This window comes from Anas platyrhynchos, chromosome 9, assembly GCF_047663525.1.
Source record: "Anas platyrhynchos isolate ZD024472 breed Pekin duck chromosome 9, IASCAAS_PekinDuck_T2T, whole genome shotgun sequence".
Lineage (NCBI taxonomy): Eukaryota > Metazoa > Chordata > Aves > Anseriformes > Anatidae > Anas > Anas platyrhynchos.
Genome location: NC_092595.1, coordinates 16,684,086 through 16,705,016, shown reverse-complemented (window position 1 = coordinate 16,705,016; position 20,931 = coordinate 16,684,086). Strand labels below are relative to the sequence as shown.

Below are 20,931 nucleotides of genomic sequence, written 5' to 3'. Positions count from 1 at the left end.
GAGGCAGTCTTTGCCTGCTGTCCCTTGCTCAAGGACATAGCATGTCCCTCACAAATCCTTTGTATGTAAAGAGACTGAAAAAGAGCAGAAGGTAGATGAGCTGAACTCATGCTATGGTTTTGAAGTAGTATGGCGAAAAGCAATTGAATAACTGCTTAAAAGAAGAAGAATGAAAATGGAAAGATCTTTGTACAGGTCTTCCCTCTGACCCTCCTCTTTTAAATCCAGATGGGTTCATTGACATAATTTATAGCACAGACCAGAATGACTTGCAGTGAGCAAAACTGAATTTGGAAAGGAATCTCTCGGGCTAGCCTTACTTCTACAAGGAGTGCTTTATGTGAAACAAGTCTATGGGTAGAGCACAGACACTGGCTGAGAACTTGTTCCTAACACACAGAAAAAACATCTGAGATTTTCCAGGCTCGAAGAATATAATAAACTCCAGAAAATGTTAAGAGATGTGTGACAAGGATGATCAAAGATAAGGACATGAAAATATTTCTGTGCAAGCCACAACGGCACAGAATAGGATTCTTCTGCCTGAGAGATGCCAAGTGGAGAATATGGTGGAAACATGGAAAATGGAAATAGGTGCTGGAGGTTTGTGTTCTCTTCTTCCTTAATAATTAGGTAGCATCAGATAGAACTAGCTATTGGCAAGTTTAAAACAAAAGTTGTGCTTTTTTGCAGTGAGTATTTAACCCTTCAGACACACTGCTACAAGGTGCTGTAGATGGTAACATTTTCTGGTTCACAGACACATTCATGAAAGGAAATATAACGTCTGTTGAACCATATTCACACTCAGGAAGCTTCTGAGCTGCAAATTAAGAGTCTGGGAGAGTAACTGGGAAGTATTGGTATATTCTTGCCCTTTTACCTTTTTCCCTACATGAAGCCCTGTGGGGTGGGAGAACCTGTGGTCTGACCCAGCACAGCTGCTGTTTTTTTCAGTGAAAGAATTAGCTGCTGGCAATTGGATGTTGCTCTGATATCTACACTAATAAAGCTGTTCAAACAAATGTTTTAAGTTGTCAGTACAGCAGCAGGCTGGTCATGAAGCTTTGTCAATATTTGTTTTAGTAAATAATTTTTTACATTTGGTTAAGTTTGGTTTTATATGTTGTGGTGAATTCTATGAATGATTGATACTGATGGGAAGAGGGCTAAATTTGTGATGAAAAAATAGCGAAGCATTCTGGATAGTCAGTTTTGTGCTACTGCTTTATGTTTTCTCAACAAGATTAATTTAAGGCCAAGACTTTCTTTTTGATTTCTTCTAAGTAGCAGATGGGCAGTGTTTTGTAAGATTTCTTCTCCTACTGTGCATGCAAGTGTATTTGTAGACAAAACCTCTAAAAACTTATTTTTTTGGCAATTTGAATGTGTAGAAATTCATGCTGGTTGTTGAATAACATGAGAATGCTGATATTCTCATCCTGACTTGGGTTAGGAACAAGTATAGTGACCTGTGTTAAAGATGGAGCGTGTTGGCTCATTTCACAGAGGCTGTTGTTCCTAGTATGTACAAAACTGTTTTCTCACTGTTTCCCTCTTCCAAACACTTGCTGAGGTCCTGCTAGCAATCAGGGGAGATTTCACGTGGATAAGATGGGAACTGCAGAGGGATGTTTCAGAACCTATCCTTATGTCTGACAGTTCAGAAAGAGGCAATTTTTTTCCAAGAGGTTGAGTAATTTGAATTCTGACCTTCCCATTCATTCTTTTTCCAGCTTGGTTGAGAAGCTGATTGAGGGGGATTAATATTTTTAATTTTATAGAAATGCATTATAAACCTGAACTCCCCAAAATAAAACAATCCATTTACAAGGTGTGCTCCAGTAGTATAGTCAGGCTAATCAAGCTTCTCTTAACGAATACCATCACATACATGGAATAGTAAAGATTTTTTTTATCCTAGTAAAATAAGTAAAATATATTATTTGGTTACATTAAATATGTACAATTCATTACCTTTATTGTGTACATAATTAAGGAGGTCCAAACAGAGAGGTTTAGTAATACTGTACGTTAGTGACGTGGAAGGAGGTCATACTTGTATTCCTTAAGCCTGAATCGGGCTGAAGAGGGACCTCATCAAATCCTCTTGCTCTTCTAGAACAGTTCTTAAAGCATTTCCACAGTTACTTTGTTTGCTTTGTCCTCATTGCTCCATTGTACTTACATCAGGAGTTTTAAAAGTCCTGGGTCCCCCCGCGCTGACGGGGTTCGATAGTCAGAATATGTCTGTATGGGAAGCAGCTACAGGCTTTGCCATTTGCTGTGTGGCTCCGTGTTCCTTTTGGCTGATGTACGTCTGCCATTAACTCTTTCCAATGCTGTGACGTGATTGCACTTTTGTGTTGACTGGCAAAATTCACTTAGTGCCATTTCTCTTCAAGCCACTGAAGCATTACTGTGTCGCCAGAGATTAATACATGACAAATGACAAACCTTGACACCTGTTTGCTTTCTGTCCTTCTCCCTGCTATCCCTCATAATAATCACTGCATGCTATGCCTGCTTATCAGTGATTATAAAAATATATCCTGGCTATATATAGTTCTGAGTGCAGATTGAAACTGACTCCACTTCATATACAGTGATTCCGGTGAATTATTGACTCCCAAACACTGTAAGACCAATCTCTGTATGTTTTATGTTCACAAAATAGTCTTAATTGCATTCTGTCTTCCTGAACAGCGTTTATGAATGATTGATATACTGCTTAGACCTTTAGAAATACTGAGATGTGCATTATGTGTTGTAAATTCAGTTTTTATCCCCGAATGTTTCTACTCATTAGTTTTCTGGGAGTGCATGTTGGTCATTCTGTATGGAATTACAGTATTTGTTTTTTCAACACAACTGTGAAACTGTATAAATACTGCGGGTTTTGAGAAATTAAAGTGATTTGAATTTGAATCTGTGTTTATACGATTACAATACCAGAAAACAATGCATATTGCTCTGTTCTCTAACAATATTTGTTCTGTCTCCACCTTAAGAGAAGGTGTATAGATTTCTGCATTTGCACACACATAAAGTTATGCAAAATAAATTCTCAGTTATAAAATTATATTCTGAAAAGAATAGTGATTGTCTTTAATAAAACACTTTTTAAGAGTGTCTGATAAGTATTCTTTTTTTCTTGACAGTCTGTGGTGGACGACTGGATTGAATCATATAAACAAGACAGGGACATAGCACTTCTGGATTTAATCAACTTCTTTATCCAGTGTTCAGGATGTCGAGGTACAGAACGTTGGATACAAGTTGTATAGAATAAATCTGACAGTCATACAAACGTGCGTTAGTGCAAATGCTGGTAAAGATGTGGGAGGCACGTGGATTGGTACTCCTCATATGCATGGTTGATATAGAAATATTGTCTGCATTCAGGAATAATTTTATTTAAAGCTTATTTGTCAAGGGCATACCCTTTCTTTTTCTCACTTTCCTGCCATCATCCTAAAGTGTACAAATCCTCCCAGAGATACTCTACTCGTCAGCAAAAGGAGACCAAAGATCTGTTAATCAAGGTAGGCGTATCTTTACTTCCCCTTTCTCTTTCTTCCCAAATATTTTCTAATTACGAGAATTAGTAGGTGTAGCTATACTTCAACTGCTTTTTTATTCCTGTCTCTCTAGGAAAACAAGATTTTTTTCATCTGAAGAGGAGGGAGTCAAGCTTCAGTTACCTTCAATTAGCAAGAGAAGATTTTTTTTGGATAAAGCACCAATTTTACTTCTTCCTTTGTAATACTTGTATCAAGTCAGCAGTGTGGACAGTCTTTTATACCCTATTTAATCAGCCTCCATTACCTGGAATAGGACACTATTTCTAGCATTCCTTTACCACATTGTGCTTTCTAATGAGTTTTTCATGTGCTGTTTTTTTACAGTTAACCTTGAAAACAGAGAGAGACAGAATTCTACTCCCTCTGTAGCATGTAGAACCAAACTGTTGTTTGCTTCCTGATGCTTCCTGTAATTTGCTTTGAGTATAATTGAAAATAACCTATAATTCAAAAATGCTTTTTCCCCATTTTGTAACTGATGTGCAAATACACCATTAGACCATCAAATGGTTTGGGTACAAGTCCCTTTTCTTCCTTCTTAACTGTAAGGAGAAGTCCCAAGTAGAGTTAAAAGCATCAGAGAAAAACCTTTTTTTGTAGCTTAAGGAAAGAAATTTATTTTATGGATTATAGGAAAGACTGGAGTTGTGAAAGCATTCTGTGAAAGGGCTAAAGCTTAGGGTTTAGGTTACCAGCCTCTGTCAATGTCTATACTGTTCACACAGATTGCCTAAAATATTTTTCAGACTTGTTTTGCAGCTTGTGTAAAGATGGTTGCATTCTGTTCGCCCTTTTTTAACACTCTCTTTTAAAGGTGTATATGAAAAAAAAAAAAAGACATGTCTTTTCAAGAATTTGGGCGGCATTAAACCAAAGGGGATTCATGGCCATATGTTTTTATTTTTAATGGAAGCTTTTGGTGTAGTCATGTCATAAGTATATCTTCATTCCCTTGCTGTTCTCCTGTAATTTCTACTTCCTTTTTTTCTCCTTGTTGGAGAAAGCAGCACTCTTAAAATCTCAGAGGAATTGTATTTTTTAACTTCTTGTTTCTGGTTGACACAGGCTGAATGCCAGCTGTCAACCATATGCTATTGGAGCCATTGCTTCTCAGAAAAGCTTTCCATTATTGGCACAGCACTTTAAGTGGTTGATGTCATTTACTTTTTTTCTTGGTGGTAGTTTTATGTTTTCTTGTGGTTTTTGTTTGTTTGTTTGTTTCATTTTTTTATAGTGACTTTCTATCTGTTTTCAGTATTCTGTTTTGCACCCACAGGAGTATCTCTCTGCCGAGCTCACGTTAGTGGTCCTCCGATTCTGAACAGCAATGATAGGAAAAAGAAAGCAAAAATGACTTGTCCCTTGACTTTACAGTGTGTTTTGAGGGATTTATTTCTGTGATGGAATTTTTGCAGTGTGTATGGTCGCAGCTGTAAACAGGGTTACAATCCTGGCAAACGGCTCTGTTCTTTCCTGTTCTCAGTTGTGGCTTTTCCCTTTCCCATTCTAGTAAACATGCCTGCTCACTAGAATAAGTAAAAGCTTTTTCAGAAGAGAGTGTATAGCATGAAATGCATAATAAGCTATCCTTAATTAAAATGAGGTATGGAAATTTGGGGATTTCCTCTGTTTTGTGAGGAAGACCAAAGTTTATTTTTCATGGCAAGAATATATGCTCTAATATATCACAGATAAAATTCCTCAGGAAACTTTGAAAGTGATGCTAGGTTTGATAAATCTAGTGCTATGATAGGGCGTGGAAGCATTTGATATCTAAATCTATGTGAAATGCATTTAGCTTGACATTTCTTGCAACAGTTGTAAAAAGGTGAAGAGGCTGCGCCTGTTTTTGACTTCAATTAGATACTTTAGGCACAAAATTTAATAGCTTTACATAGCAATAGTATTGACCCTGACAAAAATACCCTTATATTTAGAGAAATACAGATCTTTATGCATTTATCCCATTCTACTGGGCAGTGCATACACTTGAATGAACCTCTTAGCATCCTCCAGTTTTTCTTAGAGATTTTCCTGAAATTATAAGTGATCTGTTATAAATATAAATAAGCAGGCATGTTACATAAAGTATTTAAAAATGGAAAATTTATGTATTTTGCAGGCTAATGTACAAGATCTGTGCAACTTTGAATAAATATTAACCAGATATTCAAGCATCTGTCTGTCCTTTGTCAGCTCTTCTGAGTATTTAATTAGTTATTCTCTATGTATTGTGTTCTGGTTCATACAATGACAATTAAAACACCAGAGATTTATTTTTAGCATGACTTCAGTAGTCTTTCTTGTATTCTAAGGTTCATTTAGTATAAATAAGAAGGTTGTACTGTTGAACTACCAAAAGCATCTCTGTTCAATAACTGGATTTGCACTGGGATTAAAATCACTTTTTATACCATCTTTCCACTGGTTTTCCCACTCAATCGGTGTGTTTGTTGCCTTTACTGATTTTGATTACCAAAAAGAGACAGTTAAAAGAGTTAAATTTTCCTTTATCCTGTATTTTCTATTTTTTTTTTCTTTAAGAATACCTGCCTTTCACAGTTTATTGTAGTTTTCTTTGTGATGTGACATGGTGTTTCTGTGAGAGAATGGCTGACAAGGGGTGGTAAACTGAATAAAAATAAATTATGTTTTGTTTGTTTTGTACTATTTTTAAATGCATTGCATTTTCTGAAAGGAAGGAGGATCTTGTATTAGATAGTACCTTAGAAAGATGAAAAAGTTAGTGTTCAGTTTTAAAATAGCTTTTATGTTTGGAAAAAGAGCAAATAAATGCTGTTTACCATCACAGGAAAAAGGTTTGTTTGTTTAGTAGGAGGTATTTATTTTTCAGCGTATTCACAGCCCATAAAGAAGGTGTTGTTGTATTTGCCGCCTTCTTTGTCTGACAGAAAATAAATTTAGGGTTTTGTATTTTTAGTTAACGGGGAACTTTCTTGAATTTAGGCTGTCATAATGATAAACGGATTTTTTAATTAACTTCCACTTGGCTGGAAGGAGAAAGTGTATTCGTACGACTGAGTTTTCAATTTCAAATTTTGTAGCTTGGTCTGTAGCAGTGCGGATACAGGCATCCTCCTCTCTTGCAGACAATTTGCTGATCAGTGTTCAGTTTTCTGTGATTTTTTTGGTGCTCTATTCCATTGCTTTCTTATTTGAAGTTTTTGGTTTTTGTTTTTGTTTTTTCTTGAATACTTGCATAAAGCGCAGCGTAGTGTGCTTAGATCTCTGAGCCAGTTGCAAGCAAGCTGAAATGTCTAATCAGCAATATGCGTGCCCAGGTCCCAGAAGCATTATAACTGTGTCAGTATGATGCTGCATCTGGGCTAATTAGCTGTGCCTCTCAGCCTGAGTAATTAGCTCAGGTATCATGCTCTGCTGCTATGACAACCAGGCTGTTTCCATTTCTGGAACTCTGTGCATTTAGAGCTGCTTTGGGGATCTGCATTACTGTCTGCTTTTGCCTTCTGTTATTGATATAAAACAAACAGAAAACTCCACAAGTACTCTGACCTTTCTGGATTTTAAAGGCTGAGAGCCATGCTTGTGGAATAAATATATTTTTTTTCCTAACCAGAAGCAATTAGTGGTTGAAACAGCCTGTGAAGGACAAACCAACCTATCAAGTTCATGTAAGAAAAGAAGCTTTCTTTTGCAGGGGAAAAGGGTCTCTCACATGTTGAAGAGAACTACTTAAGTACTTCAAGTACACAGTGAAATTATTCCCATTCTTTCTCTTGCTTCCCTCTCATTTCTTCTCTGATAGGTAAGCCAGAAACCTGTAACTTCTTAAGAGGATTTGCAGAAGTGGTTTGAGCTCTGCATCTTCTGCTCGCCTTGCCCTGTATTGGACAGCTTTAAGACACTAGTTCCTGGAGAAACAAAATTGGTGAAACTTCCTCACTGTTAAATTCTTAGCCTTATAGCCTTCTCTGGATTTTAAAGGGCTCCCCCTTCGAAAGTTTGTGATATGGCACGCTCAAGTTGATTTTAGGAGTGGTACTGTTGGTCAAGAACATGGGTGGATTTCCTTTATATGAAGATTTTCTCATGTGTCACATTCCACCTCAAGATCTTCACTATTATTTTTTGTTGTTTGTTTGTTTTGTTTGCTTTGTTTTGTTTTGTTTTGAGGAATTAAATGTTAATGAATAAATATTCAAACTGCCATCAGTCAACTATGATTGTTGCTGTTGTTTAGTGTTACTTTTTTAATTGCAAGTAAGCAGGAATCTGTGTAAGAACTTTGTGCACAATATTGAAAGCAGAATGTTTTTTATTAACATTTTCCTTGTGAATCGGGCAGACAGGAATCCACACTCTTTCAGCTTGAGCTTTGAATCTATAGTTGTTCCTGACACATTCTTGTAAGACGCTCTGAAAAATTCTGTGGTCATATGGTACAGACAGAGTCAACAAGCGCAGGATTTATGAGCTAGCTTGCTTGAACACGAGACACACACTCATTTTGATTTTTATTAATGTTCTATGCCCTTAATTGAGGGCATGGAGCAAGCTAATAGATTTATGTTTTACCTAAGGAAATTGAAGGCTAAAACCAGGAATTAGCGCTGTGAAGTGGCCATTGTATGATTGGCAAAAGAAAAGAACAAACAACTGCTTGCTTTGCTGTTGGGCAGGATTTCAGAAAGCAAATTAGAGAGGAAATAGTGTTATTTACTTTGATTAATAATGTTTTAATAGGGGAATAATGTTGTAAATATAATAATGTTTTGGTTTAAGAAGGACAGTCATTTATTGGTTAGTTGAACACAGTTTTGTTTGTGGTCAGTGGAATGATATTATTCTTACAGATGAATGCTATTGAGCATTGAAAGAAGACTGAATGACAAACGCAATTTCCTGCAAACGGTCCTCACATGAGGAACTGCAAAATTGTTTGTGAGAAATGTTGTTGGCTTTGGCATGTGGTAAAATGCTTCCTCTTCAGTCATTCATGTATTACTACGTAATTGATAGTCTGAACATATTTAATATTTTTAATAACTTAGAAAATAAAGTTATTCATTGTGTCGGAGTTCACATTTTTATTATGGGTATAAAGCATAAAACACACTTTAATTTTTTTCTATAAAACCCCTTTTTAGTGTGTGAGTATAGGGGAGAATTTGTGAAGTAAATGACCATTGCACATTAAAAAAAAATGATGCTTACCTGTAAATTACCTAAGTTCCAGTAATGTTAAGGTTTTATAAAATTTTCTGTATGAATAATGTACAGAAATAAATATACGTCCCCAATACCTCTATGAGGTATTAAAAAGATACCGCTAACCACATGCAAAAACTGGCAGGTAAGACTGAAGGATAGAAGTGAATTAATTTTCTTTTTAATTTCACGTGTGGTGAAGATAAACCAGATCTGAACTTTCTACTTCTTGATTCTGAGCCTCAAGGTCATTTTTGCAATGTGTTTATTTTGAAGTGAAAGCTTACAACATTCAAAGTGAAAATAAGATGCAAATTATTAACTGGCTTGGGTAGAAGATAAATTAGGTTACCAGAGCTGCGTTAAATGTTTCATCAGCTCAGTTCTTTAAGTGAAGTTAGATAAAGTTGTCATATCAAATATTTGGCAAGTAATGTGGTTATGTCCAAAGTGAATTTTTGTGAAAATTTGCATATGGATTCTTTTTGTTAAATGTTTTGAAGTTCAAGCTTTAGTGTCAGTGGCTTTTAAATCAGAAAAGTTTTCCATTTTTCTTCCTGTTTTCTGCAGAATGGCCTCTATACTTTCATCTCTTGTACTTCTTCCTGTCTTTTTCTATTCTTTTGCTCTTCAGAATTTGCATGTGGGAAGAATAGCTACAAATCTCTGGTTTGTGGGTTTGTTTGTTTTATTGTTAAGCTTTCCGCCTTCCTGACTTTTTTGGAAGCCTTGAAAATTTAAAAATAAAAGAATTCAGACGTGAGAGTATGGAAAAGGTTTGAAATACTACATCACAGTCTTGTAAACACCTATGAGCTGATGGCCTCTTTTTCCTAAAAGGTGCATCCTACTGCTTTCAGAAACCAGTAGAAAAAAATGCAGAAATCTGCTGACTGTGCAGTACAGTGGACATGAATGAAGGGCATGTTGGGTCTGTGATTTCGTAAATTGCTGAATGAAATACCTGCTGTTTTGACCTCTGACTTCAGTCCAAGATTTTACCCTAGGAATTGGTAACAGGAGCAACAGTAATTTAAAACAAACATTTACATTTTTTTTATTACTTTCTCCATGAAAACATTGAACTGTTTGTATATCAAGTATGACCAAAAATAAGTGGGCTTAAAATCAGATATTAAATGTTTTATTAATGTGAATTAATTTAAAATTTTAAAGTATTTGAAACAAATTTATTTAATTAATTGACAAGACTAGAAATACTGGAATGTTTTAGAGCTGTCAAATGCATGATGTAAGGAATGGCAAGCTACCTTTGAATTTTTAGTGAATAAAAGCAAGGTCTGCACTGCTGGTGCTGTATCATACGTTCAAATCTGCTAAAAATGAAAGCACTTGTAAGCATGGAACAAAGTTTGTGTTCTTCTCCTGTGTACTACTTAGTGAATTCATAGCTTGTAATATCATTTATGGGACTGCTCGTTGAAGATAAATGGCCTAAGGCTTTCACATATAACCACTTGTTTTCCAATGTGTTCAGTTAACTACATACATATCAATCAGGAAAATGGTACTACTCATGTGACTGTAAAGGCACTATTTGAGAAGTTTCTATCAGGTCTATCATGATGCTTTAGTGCTACAATTAATTTAAAAGGGAAGACCGATAAATACCTCTTGATTTTAAGGCTTCAGAATAGTTTTGTTACAGGTCATATCTGTATAATTTCCTCTTTAGTTATGCTTGGTTTGTTTTTTATGTAGTATAAATTGTTGTAGGAGGAACCCCTCTGTACTAAACAAATTAGGAAAAACATCAGTTTGGTGTTTTTTTTTGACAGTACTGCTCTAAGTCTTATGGGTAGATTATGCCTGCCTATGAGTTCATCTTTACCTATGCATTAGTTATGTTTGCAAGATTTTTTTTTTTAGATGACTTAAAATGTACTTTCTTTGAAGACATAAACTATAAAAAGCCATCAAATACCACTAGATCTTAGTGCTTTCTAACTAGGTTACAAGTACAATGACTTCTTGCCTCTCTTGCCTTTCCAAACATACAAATTCTGCTGGTGTTAGAGTCAGATTTTCCACACCAAGAGTACGAATTAAATTCTAGAAATTCCTTTTTTTTTTTTTTTCTTTCAGGTAACACTGTAGTTGTTCTCTCTTTTTTTTTTTTGCATTAAGGAAACCATACTTAGTTTATTAAATATAGTGCTAGTACACACTTCAGCAATTACTTTTGAAGAGAAAGTCAGGGATGATTAAGAAGATCTGCATTCTAATGAAACAGCCTTATTCTCCGGCACAAAGAAAGTTGTTAAACCCAGTATTACCTTAATCTGCAAGGATTCCATAGTAGCTGGATATAGAAGAAACAGAGCAGCTAGGGTTTCAAAGAAGGTGCATCAGAATTGGAAAGAATAAAAAGCGGACTCTTACAGAAGGAGCCACAATCCTCTAACATTCCAGTACTACTTACTTTATTCACTATTTACATCAGCCTTCAGCCTCAGTCTTCTTCAGCCTAAACTATGACCAGCCGAGCCTTAAAATTTTTCACCTTCTTTTAACTGGAAGTTATGCCATTTCATGGTACTGCCAGGATCAAATCTGTTACAGGGCACACTGGTATATATTGCCTTTACCTCCATGTTCTCTTCTTTTCCTTTTTTTTGCCTCAAGCAAGAGGCATGGTACAAATTTCTGGGATACCTGGAAGGGTGGAACAGGGTGTTGCACAAAAGTACCATCAAATCTTGCAAAAAGAGGTTAGGAGCAAGCTTTCTAGTACTCTGTATTTTTGCTTAAGTAAGCAAAGCTGAACGCAGTTTTTGGATAACTCATCAACTGAGAAGTGGGTACATCAGTAGAAATGTTTGGCTTCTCTTTCAGTTAACATCATTGGCTTAAATGAAACTGGTATTCATATTTTCCATCTGTAGCATTGGTATTTCAGTTTGAAACTGCCTGATTTCGTAAAGGGGTGAACTCTACAGTTACAAGGTTAAAACACCTTTGATGAGAAAGTCTTTTCTCTCAGGAGTAGTCTGCTGAGTTTAATAGGCACCATCTGTTGTGGAAGTAAACCTCTACAAAGTCATAACGTGATCTTTTGAAATTCCTTTCCTATAGTCGTCAGATTTACCACCTTCCCTACTATTTATTTGATTTATTAATTCATTCTTGAAATGAGTCTAGATTGCTTGTAAAATGCTGTGATTTAGGACAGAATGATCATGAAAAAAGGGCCTAGAAATTTTTGCCACTTTTTGAAATGAAAACTTACTGTAGATATATTTAATTATATAGATCATAATATTGTTGTTGTTGTAGACCATATGTAGATATAGCCAATAATGGTATTTGAAATAACCTTTTATTACAGTCAAGAGATTATCAGATCCCACAATTCTCAGGGGATTAACCCACTAAAACAAGTTCTGCTTCAGATCTAATTTAGTATGGCAAGAATGCATTTGCTATTGATCTTGTTTATTCCCAGTACAGTCTCTGAATGAAGAATACATAAGCAGCTGTATGAATTGAACTGGGAAGTATTGCAGGTAGCTCTATGAAAAGAGTTAGAGGTCATACTTTTCTAAAATACTGCTAAAGAATGACATTGTTTTTTTTTAAAAAAAGTCATTGACATTATAAAATTAATTTTTGGAAATTTCTGCCTGGATAGTTGTGAATATTTTTGTAACTTAAATGCTGAACCTCAAGCAGTTTTATTTTGGAGATTGAATGGGGCTTCTGTTTACACAACTATGAAAGGCAGTAAATTGGATCACCACAAAGCACCTCTTTCCAAGCGTTTTTGTATCATCCAGTTGTAGAATCAGATACAACAAAATACAGAACCAGCCCTATCTCAAACAACAAAAATAACTGACCTATGATGTAGTAAAAGTTGTTTGGAAAGTAAAATTGCAAATCTCGAAAAAGGAGATCCTTAAGTAAACTAATGAAGTGAGAATCAAAAACTGATCAAATCACGCTCCTAGATGTAGAAACAATTTTGGAATAATATCATTAAACTACCAGAAAATTATGTAGTCTTCAGTTGTTCTTCCAGAGAGACGACAGACTGAAGTTTTACATAGGCTTAATTTGTCTCTGGGGACAGAAGTAGGAGTAATACTTCAGAGCTCAGGCAGGTGGATAACAATAAAATCAATGAATGAAATAAGATAGAAAGTGGAAGCTACTACATTCTGTAAAAGAAAGCCACATTGTTTTAGCGTACTGGCATCCCTTAAGCAGAAGAACAAAGTAATGTGGAAAAGCAGGTGTGCACAAAAGCTGTTAAGAAAATTAGTATATGGCCATCTATTAAAAGAAAGGGCGAAATTTTCATTTTGGGAGACTAAAGCTGATTAGTAAGTACATCATATGGTTTATATAGGGCAATGGGAATCCATGGAGTGCCTTTAATTATGCTATTGAATAATGAGGAGATTTCTGAGGGACCTAACAGTGCTGCTAAGTAGCCTTTCTTTTATTAAATTGAGAACTATCATAGATTATACTTCTATTTGATGATGGAAAATATACTTTTTTTCTAAGTAGTTTAGCTGAGAATAGTTTTGCAGATTTTGTGGCAGTGGTGGAATTTCAAATTGTGGTGACCTGAATACATGTATATGTCAGGTTTCTGTTTGGTTGATTAAAGCCATTTTTGCCTACCGTTTTCATCTTGTAGTTTTCAAGTCAGTTTAATTAATTAGCCAGTTAGGGTGACTCTTTGCTCATTGATGAAGAAGAGGAGGATATATTCAAGAAGAGCGTCTTTGGAGCTTAACCAAAGATTGCTGTTATTCCTGTGTTCTTACTGGTTGCCTTTTAGCTATTTTTTTCCTGATGGTGGAGAAGACTAAAAAGGGCAAGATTTTGCACACCAAGCATGATACGTTTCCACAGATCCCCGTAACAACTTGAGTCATTTCTTCCAGTTAGAGCTGGTTTTATTGAGTCCCCTTTTTGTTTGTTTTGTTTGTTTTGTTTGTTCTTATGATCCCAAAGAAATTGAGGATCTTTACAACTGGAGTTTATGTGAATTGAATTTGTATTGTACTAAGTGAGCGTGTGTACGACAGTGTGTATGTAGGGAGTTCCTTTGGTACCAAGGATATTGCTCATCCAACTTTCGTTTGAACTGAACTCAACCCAAATCCTCAAATTCCCTTCAGACTATTTTACAGCCCCAAAAGGCATTGAATCCTGTGTCATCCTAACCGCTTCTGTAAATCAGCCTCAAGGATCATGTCACATGTCAATTTTGGACTCTGAAACTGTCAGTGAATTATTAAATGTTTGGGAACTGACAACGGTTGCTGGGCCACTCAAGTTACCAAGTGTCCTTTCTACCCTGACACTAAGTCTTGTAACAGAATTTCCTGTGCGGAGGTTTCAGAGTACAGAGCCAGCTGAAGATCTCAGTTCTTGTGAAGCAAACGCCAGCAGGGAATGTAGTGGAAATCATTAAAATCCCTTCTTTCAAGTCTTTGAAGATGAGTTACTGCAAATCTGCAGTGAGGTGTTTCTTCTAGAACTGTGATTTAACAAAAAGATAAAATCTGTTTTTTGCAGTCCAAAATAGAAAATCAAATGTATTAACATTTACTTTTGAAGAGAGAAGAATGTGAGTTTTATGCCTGAATAGAAATCATAATTTCATACTGCTAAGTCACTGTTGGTAAAACAACAGTAAACCACATTCTTTTCAGCTTCAGAGGAAAGGTGTAAGTTTGTTTTTGTATCTTGCTGTATTATTTGGCCAATGGGTAAATGACCACTGTCAGAATAGATTTTTGCCTTGAATTATAAGAAGATTGATTTATGGATTGCGAGCACTTTGATTTATGATTTTCCAAGCAGCTGTTGAACTGTAAGTCTTTTCAGCCAATTACCACTGACTTTGCTTCCAGGAGATGAAGTCCTTTCCATTAATAGGCAGAAGAAAATATATGCTAGTTACTTTCTGGTGCTACTTGTGGGTATTTCTGTAATGGATTGGAATTTTATGGCCTGATTAACAGAGGAACCATAAGGGATTCAAACTGTCTTGAATTCTTTATCTGAGTTACAAAGGGTTTAATCTTAATGGTAATGGTACAGGAAACATGCATGAGTTAATTTGCTCTTTGTTCTCAAATTATATTCATGTCTTTTTTTTTTTTTTTTTTTTTTACTGGACACATCAATCTTTCAGTGCTAGTATTACAACCAACATAAGGAACGTTTATAGTTGATCCTGAGATTTGATTTTTTGGTGATGTGTGCAAAGTGTAGCTTATTTTCTGCCAACTTAACTCATGTGATACTTCACTACTGAATATACTTTTTGACAATTTATAATGAAAGCCATGACTTAAGCGTAATTTACAAAGTGTACATGAAGTTATACTAATGTCAGACTTTTTTTGGGGGGAGGGGAAGGGGAGGAAATGCATTGGAGCTCTAAAGATTTTCAAACACTCTAAATATCGTGCTTCTTTGGGCCAGGATGTAAAAAACATACCAATAGGAAAGATACTAGCCCAGGCCCATAGCAAGCACTCAAGCACTTGCCAGCTATTTTGTCAAATAGCAGTGAAGGAAGTCGTTACTCTCAAATGTGTCTGATACCTAATTTTCAACCCATTTTTATTTCTGGTTTCCATGGTAGCATGTGACAGTAGGTATTGTACTTCAGCTGTGTGATACTTTTTTGCTACCACTATTTTGATTTCTAATGCTTCATTGGCTACTTCTTTGGGAATTTTTTGGAGACATAATAAATCATTTAATGTATAGATAAAGATACAGATACTTTGTATAAATCATTCATAACTTCTGGGTTCCCACATGGAATTTTGTAGAGACTTCTCCTAACTATCTTTTCCCCACTTCTTCCATTTTATTCCAGTTATTCTTTGTATTATAAATGCATTGGTTGAGATTAAAGAGTGAAACTCTTTAATGGTATTCATACCATCTTTATGACCAAATCTTAGTTCACAGGGTTCTTATGTTCTTAACTCGGCTGTCACAGCCAGCTTCTGTCCTAAGTTTCTGGGATCTCTGCACTCAAATGAAGCTTAGATGTAAGGAGTTTGCTGATAAGAAGCCGTGGCTGGGTTCAGCAGTTCACAAGGCGTTTCCAGAGTACATTCGTAACTGCTGGGTATGAACTTTTCCTTCTTGAGAAGGAAAGGGTGGCCTGTGAAAATTGGCAGTTGGTTTAACTTTGTATATTGCTTTATGGCTCTGATTGTCTGATATATTGGCCTTTATTACTGTGTAGTGTTACTTGGCATATTATGTGTATAACTCCACTATTGGTTTTTATACCTCCTTAATTAGGATATAAAATTAAATTTAGTGTTGACATAGTGCTTTTCTGCACGAATGGTAACTTAGTAGCTTTATCTCATTGATTGCAGAGGTGTTTAATACATCTTAGGGAGAAAGGGCAAAAACATAATCAGAGGTTGGGGCAGGAGGGAAGGATTTTGACATTCAAAGTAAGTTAATAGATCTCAGCTATGTGTTAGATTAATTTTAGTTTAATACAGTGTAAATCAATGCATATTAGTATAGTACAACATTTTAATAGTAAAGTGCGTTTATTGTAGCATACAATATTCATAGTATTGCATTGGCTTTGCTCTGACTATGGTAGGTTATAAAATCAACAGAGATACTGTGGACCAGTTTCAATGTCCAAGCTGTGAAGATGGGAGACAAGATACAGATAAACTGCAGGGCTTGTATCTAGGTTTAAAATGCACAGATGAATGCACAGATGGATATCCTGTAGCTTTCTTTCAGGGTAATACTCAAAGAATTGATCTTATTAAGTGGCTAATGTATCCCAGTGTTCTGAAGGGAGACTGAGCAACAAGCTGCTTTTGCGAAAGACGAGTATCTGCACTCCTCACCCCGGTAGTGTTCCTGTCTGCCTACCTGCATAAAGCAAAGCTTGCAGTTCGTTCTGATTAGAAACAGTGAGATGCATTTGAAAAACGCATTTAACCCTTAGGTATTTTGAGACTTCGATCTTGTGGAAACAGTGTAAGGTGGCAGGCATTTTGAAAATGGGAAATGCTTTGTGCATTTCTTTTTGTTCTTAACAGCCTGTAATAACAGCAAAAAAATACTAAAAACCCTAGGCGAAAAATATAATAATGTGCATGAGATCCATTAATAAGGAAAACTCAACGAGAAAGGGAAACTGAAACATCTGTTTTGTACTTTCCTGTAACAGACGAACGAAGGTTGTAGAGGTAAACTTGTGAATTTAAATGCAGGGAAGTATAAAACCAGAGGAAAAAATGATGGACTCCAAAATCTACAAGAAAAGAAGGTGTTCCCTGAGACGAGTGTACGTCATGGTGGTTTAGGTCTGCTTCAGCGGCCAAAATGGCAGTAAACCCATTTCATTTGATGAGTATGTTGTGGGGCTGCTTTACGCTGCTGCAGAATGCTGCAGCCAGAATATATTGCTGAACAGCACCATATATTAAAAATGTAACTCAATTTTTGAATAATCTCATTAAGTGGATGACCCATGATATAACATCCTTTGGTGCTTCTATTATGTATTTCAAGGAAAAATTCATGTAAGAAGGACAACAAAAAAATTGCTAGACATTGTCTATGTTTACACTAAATTACAGCTGAAAGTGTCATGCCAAAAAAATGATTTCAGCATTACAGTTAATCTTAAAAATTTGAGCGTATTATGATAAAGACACCCTTATGTTAAGATTTCCAAACATCTTAAACTGATAGTGGGGAAGAGGAAGCACTGAGAAACCTAAAGGGTTGCTTAAAGTGCTGAAAGGCAAAAGGAAAAAAAAAATGCTCTGAGTAGTTTGTTACAAGCTATTGTGAAAAATAAATGCTCATTGCAAAATCAAACATTAGCTGTAGGTTATGTTAAAATATTTTGCCCAAGCATTGCTTCGTATATTCCCACTTTAAATAAATTTCCCCCGCTCCGTAATACAGAACCAGCGGAGTAAAGTGACTGCATCAGTGGCATCTTGCATTTGGAAATCTACAGAGAATTGCACTAGCAGCATAGTAACACTTGATTATTTTCAGTGCCATTTTTAATTCAAGCCAAATACACCATTTCAACTAATTCTACTATTCATATTTGTAAGGTAGAGGGTAGAGGTAGAAGCAATCTGAGAGGAGATTGTAAATAAGGATTTAAGCCATTTTCCAGATTAAACCTGCTGCCCTTGATGCATTCCTTTGCGTTTTTGATCTTTTTCCATAGTGGTACTTGATTAATTTTTCCCCTTGAGTCCACCATCTTTGTGTTAATTAGCGTTCTTCATTTCTTCACTTAAGCTCTCTATTCCCTCTTGTATTTCATCCTCTATTTATTGCTATCGGTCTTGCAGCACCCTTTCTGTTAGTTACTGCTTTATCATTTAGAGTACTAGAAAAACAAACTTTATATAAGACAAAGTAAGACTGATGTAAACTTCATTTTGCTCACAAATAGTGAATCCTAGATATCGGCTGATGAGAAACAAGTTCTATGTTGACCTCTCGTTTTTTTGCACCTCTTCCAAATTCCCACTTAAAGTTGTTGTCAACACTGTAGTGATCTCTGTGTGTTTTCCAGTCTTTCCTCAGTTTGCATCTCCAGTTGCCACTCCACACCTTTTTGATGACCTCAGATTTGCCCTAGGATTGCTGTTTCTCCAGCCTTGTCGTGACAGCTGCCAGCAGTTTGTCTTTTCTCAGTTCAGAGGTGACAGTTCCCTCTTGCATTATATTTATCACCAAGCATATCCAGATTTTACTGATTTGTGCTCTGGTATGTGCTGTTTTGTTCTCTTGCCCCTGCCAAAGTGTTTGAGCAGCTATTGTTAAGTTCACTTGGTGTTGCTTTAAGCTCACTTTTAATATGATGCTTTCTGTTATTTTTTCTGTTATTTTTCAATAGTAGCCCAATCCTGATGAGGGGAAAAAAAAAGGAAGCCTTTTTTTTTTTTCACGGGCTTTTTTTGTGTAAGATTTCAACTAATTTTTATTTTTAAGTCCCTTTCAAGTAAAGATACTGCCTCTCTTCTATAACTGTCTAACACACACTATCATTGATTTAAAAAAAAAAGTTCTTGTGACAGCAGTTATGACATCTATACCACTCCCCGTGGGGAGTTTTTTCCAGATAACATATTAAATGTTTAAAGCATGGCTGTTACTGACTTCCTGCTCCTTATCTTCAAATTGCTTAATGACTGGGCTCAGAGTACCTAGAAGATTTTGTGAAGTTCATGGAATGGAAACTTGTTCTTAAATTTGTGGAACAGATAGATATTTGCAATAAGAAAAAAGGAGGTCTCAAGCCCAGGCCATATAATCTTCTTCGAATCTTCTTCTTCTTCTTCGAATATAATCTTCTCCAGTAAGGAAGGGCTAATGAAAACTTTTCCTCCTTTTCTTATTTTTTTTAAATACCCAAAGAAAGGTGTTAGTCAGTGTACATGCAAATACAGTTGTTTGTATGCTGCACTTTGAATTGATCCACAAGACTGCAAAGTAGATGCCTGGAAAATGAAGAATGTGCAGTTATGGACCATTTTTGACATAGTTTAGATTGTCCAGACACTCATGGGAACTCTGAACAGTAAGAAAATAGCAGTCTGCAGCATCCTAATCAATTTATCTTGTAAGACCATCCTCTTTCTTCCTGCATTTGCCTGCCAAGTTCATTGGCTGTAGCAAGAGCTGCACACAGCCAAGATGCAATAATTTCACCTGCACAATCCCTGTTCATTTCCAGAACTGTCCTGTTCCCTGTGCCTAATGAAGCTAGACAGTCACAGTGCACACACGTGAGACTAAATGAAGGTTGCAGAGAGCATCTTAATTCTGCGATGTGCACATACTATGCGTTTTTGCAGGTGGTTTCTCAATTTATTATTTTCTTAGACAAGAAGCACCTCCATACATGTGTTCAGATTTTCAAAAAGTATTGGAGTGAGCAAACAGATAATATAAAATTGATTTTTTTCCTAGGAAAGAAGGAAAAACAGTTACATGAAAAAGGAAAATTTCACCTTGCATAGTTTTAAATGGGGAAAGAGGAAGATAAAGGCATTGCTTTGAGCCAGCTCTGCTAATTTTTGCATTGCATTTTCATGGATTGTGGGCAGTAAATGCTTTTAGTCTTTAATATACTGGAAACAAGTGATTTCAGGAGTAGCAGGAATAATGAAGAGTGATATCTAGTGTTTCTGTGTTCATTGTCATCTTCACTGAACTGTACAGAAGCTGTTGAACATACTCATGAAGTGTCAGATACTCTTGATGAGAGATGAAGTTCTGAATGCCATGTAATACACTCAGAAAGTTCTTGAAGCTTGTAACTTTTTGGACGCCAAATAAGCTATATAGCAAACACTAGTGTAGAAGAGGTTGGTGTGCTCCACTTGAAGCTTTTCTTGAAGAAGCAGTGGCATTCAGGATGTCAGCGTCCCTCTATTTCTCCTGTCTCAGAGGGGTTTTTGGTGTCTTACCAGAGACTGAGGTCGTGGTTTGTAGTGTCTTTGGTTTCTTCTCAACTATCTGCTTTTGTAAACTTTATTGGAGCCTTTTATATCTAAGATCTGTTAGATTGGTTGAAAGAAACAGTTCAGATTTCATTAAGCAGCATACTTACAGACAGAAATGAACACATAAGTCTCATCTCCTTTTTCTAGATTAATAAAAAAGAAGAGAAACATTTTCAGGTAGATGATGACTTTCATTTAACCAGGATAATCAAATGTTTTAGACTTAATTTATTTCTAAGACATTTCTGTATCTCCAGTCTTGGTTTGTGAAGCAAGTACTTTTTAGGAAGTAAACTGTTCTTTAGCTTTCTGCTGCAAATCTGTTTTGCAGTGGTTACAGTTGTACTTTAAGATATCTGCTGTTTTTATTTTTTTCATCAAGTAGATGTTATGAGAAGATACCAGCCAGCGTTTGACTGCCTGGTAACTATCAGAGTGAGGAATTCTGAAAAGCAAATTTAGAAAAAGATTTAGAAAACTGGGAGGTGTTGTGTAGATGTAAGTAGATATAAGTAGATGTAAGCAGATATAACTTTGTCCCTGCATAAAGCATCTTTGGGAAAAATCACAGGAAAGAAAACAGGAAAATCAGTCGTCAACAATTGTTAAATAATCATAATCTATTTATT

General features: G+C 35.9%; 1 protein-coding gene across 8 annotated transcripts in view; it reads left to right on the top strand.

Moving 5' to 3' along the window:
- The window catches only part of STAG1 (STAG1 cohesin complex component), a 181,271-nt gene that overhangs the window by 64,015 nt on the left and 96,325 nt on the right, over positions 1-20,931 (top strand). For all 8 annotated transcript variants that reach the window (XM_072042766.1, XM_072042767.1, XM_072042768.1 and 5 more), the window contains one exon: positions 3,162-3,258. In XM_072042766.1, coding sequence (XP_071898867.1) covers positions 3,162-3,258 — 97 coding nt within the window. The remainder of the gene's footprint in view (positions 1-3,161; positions 3,259-20,931) is intronic.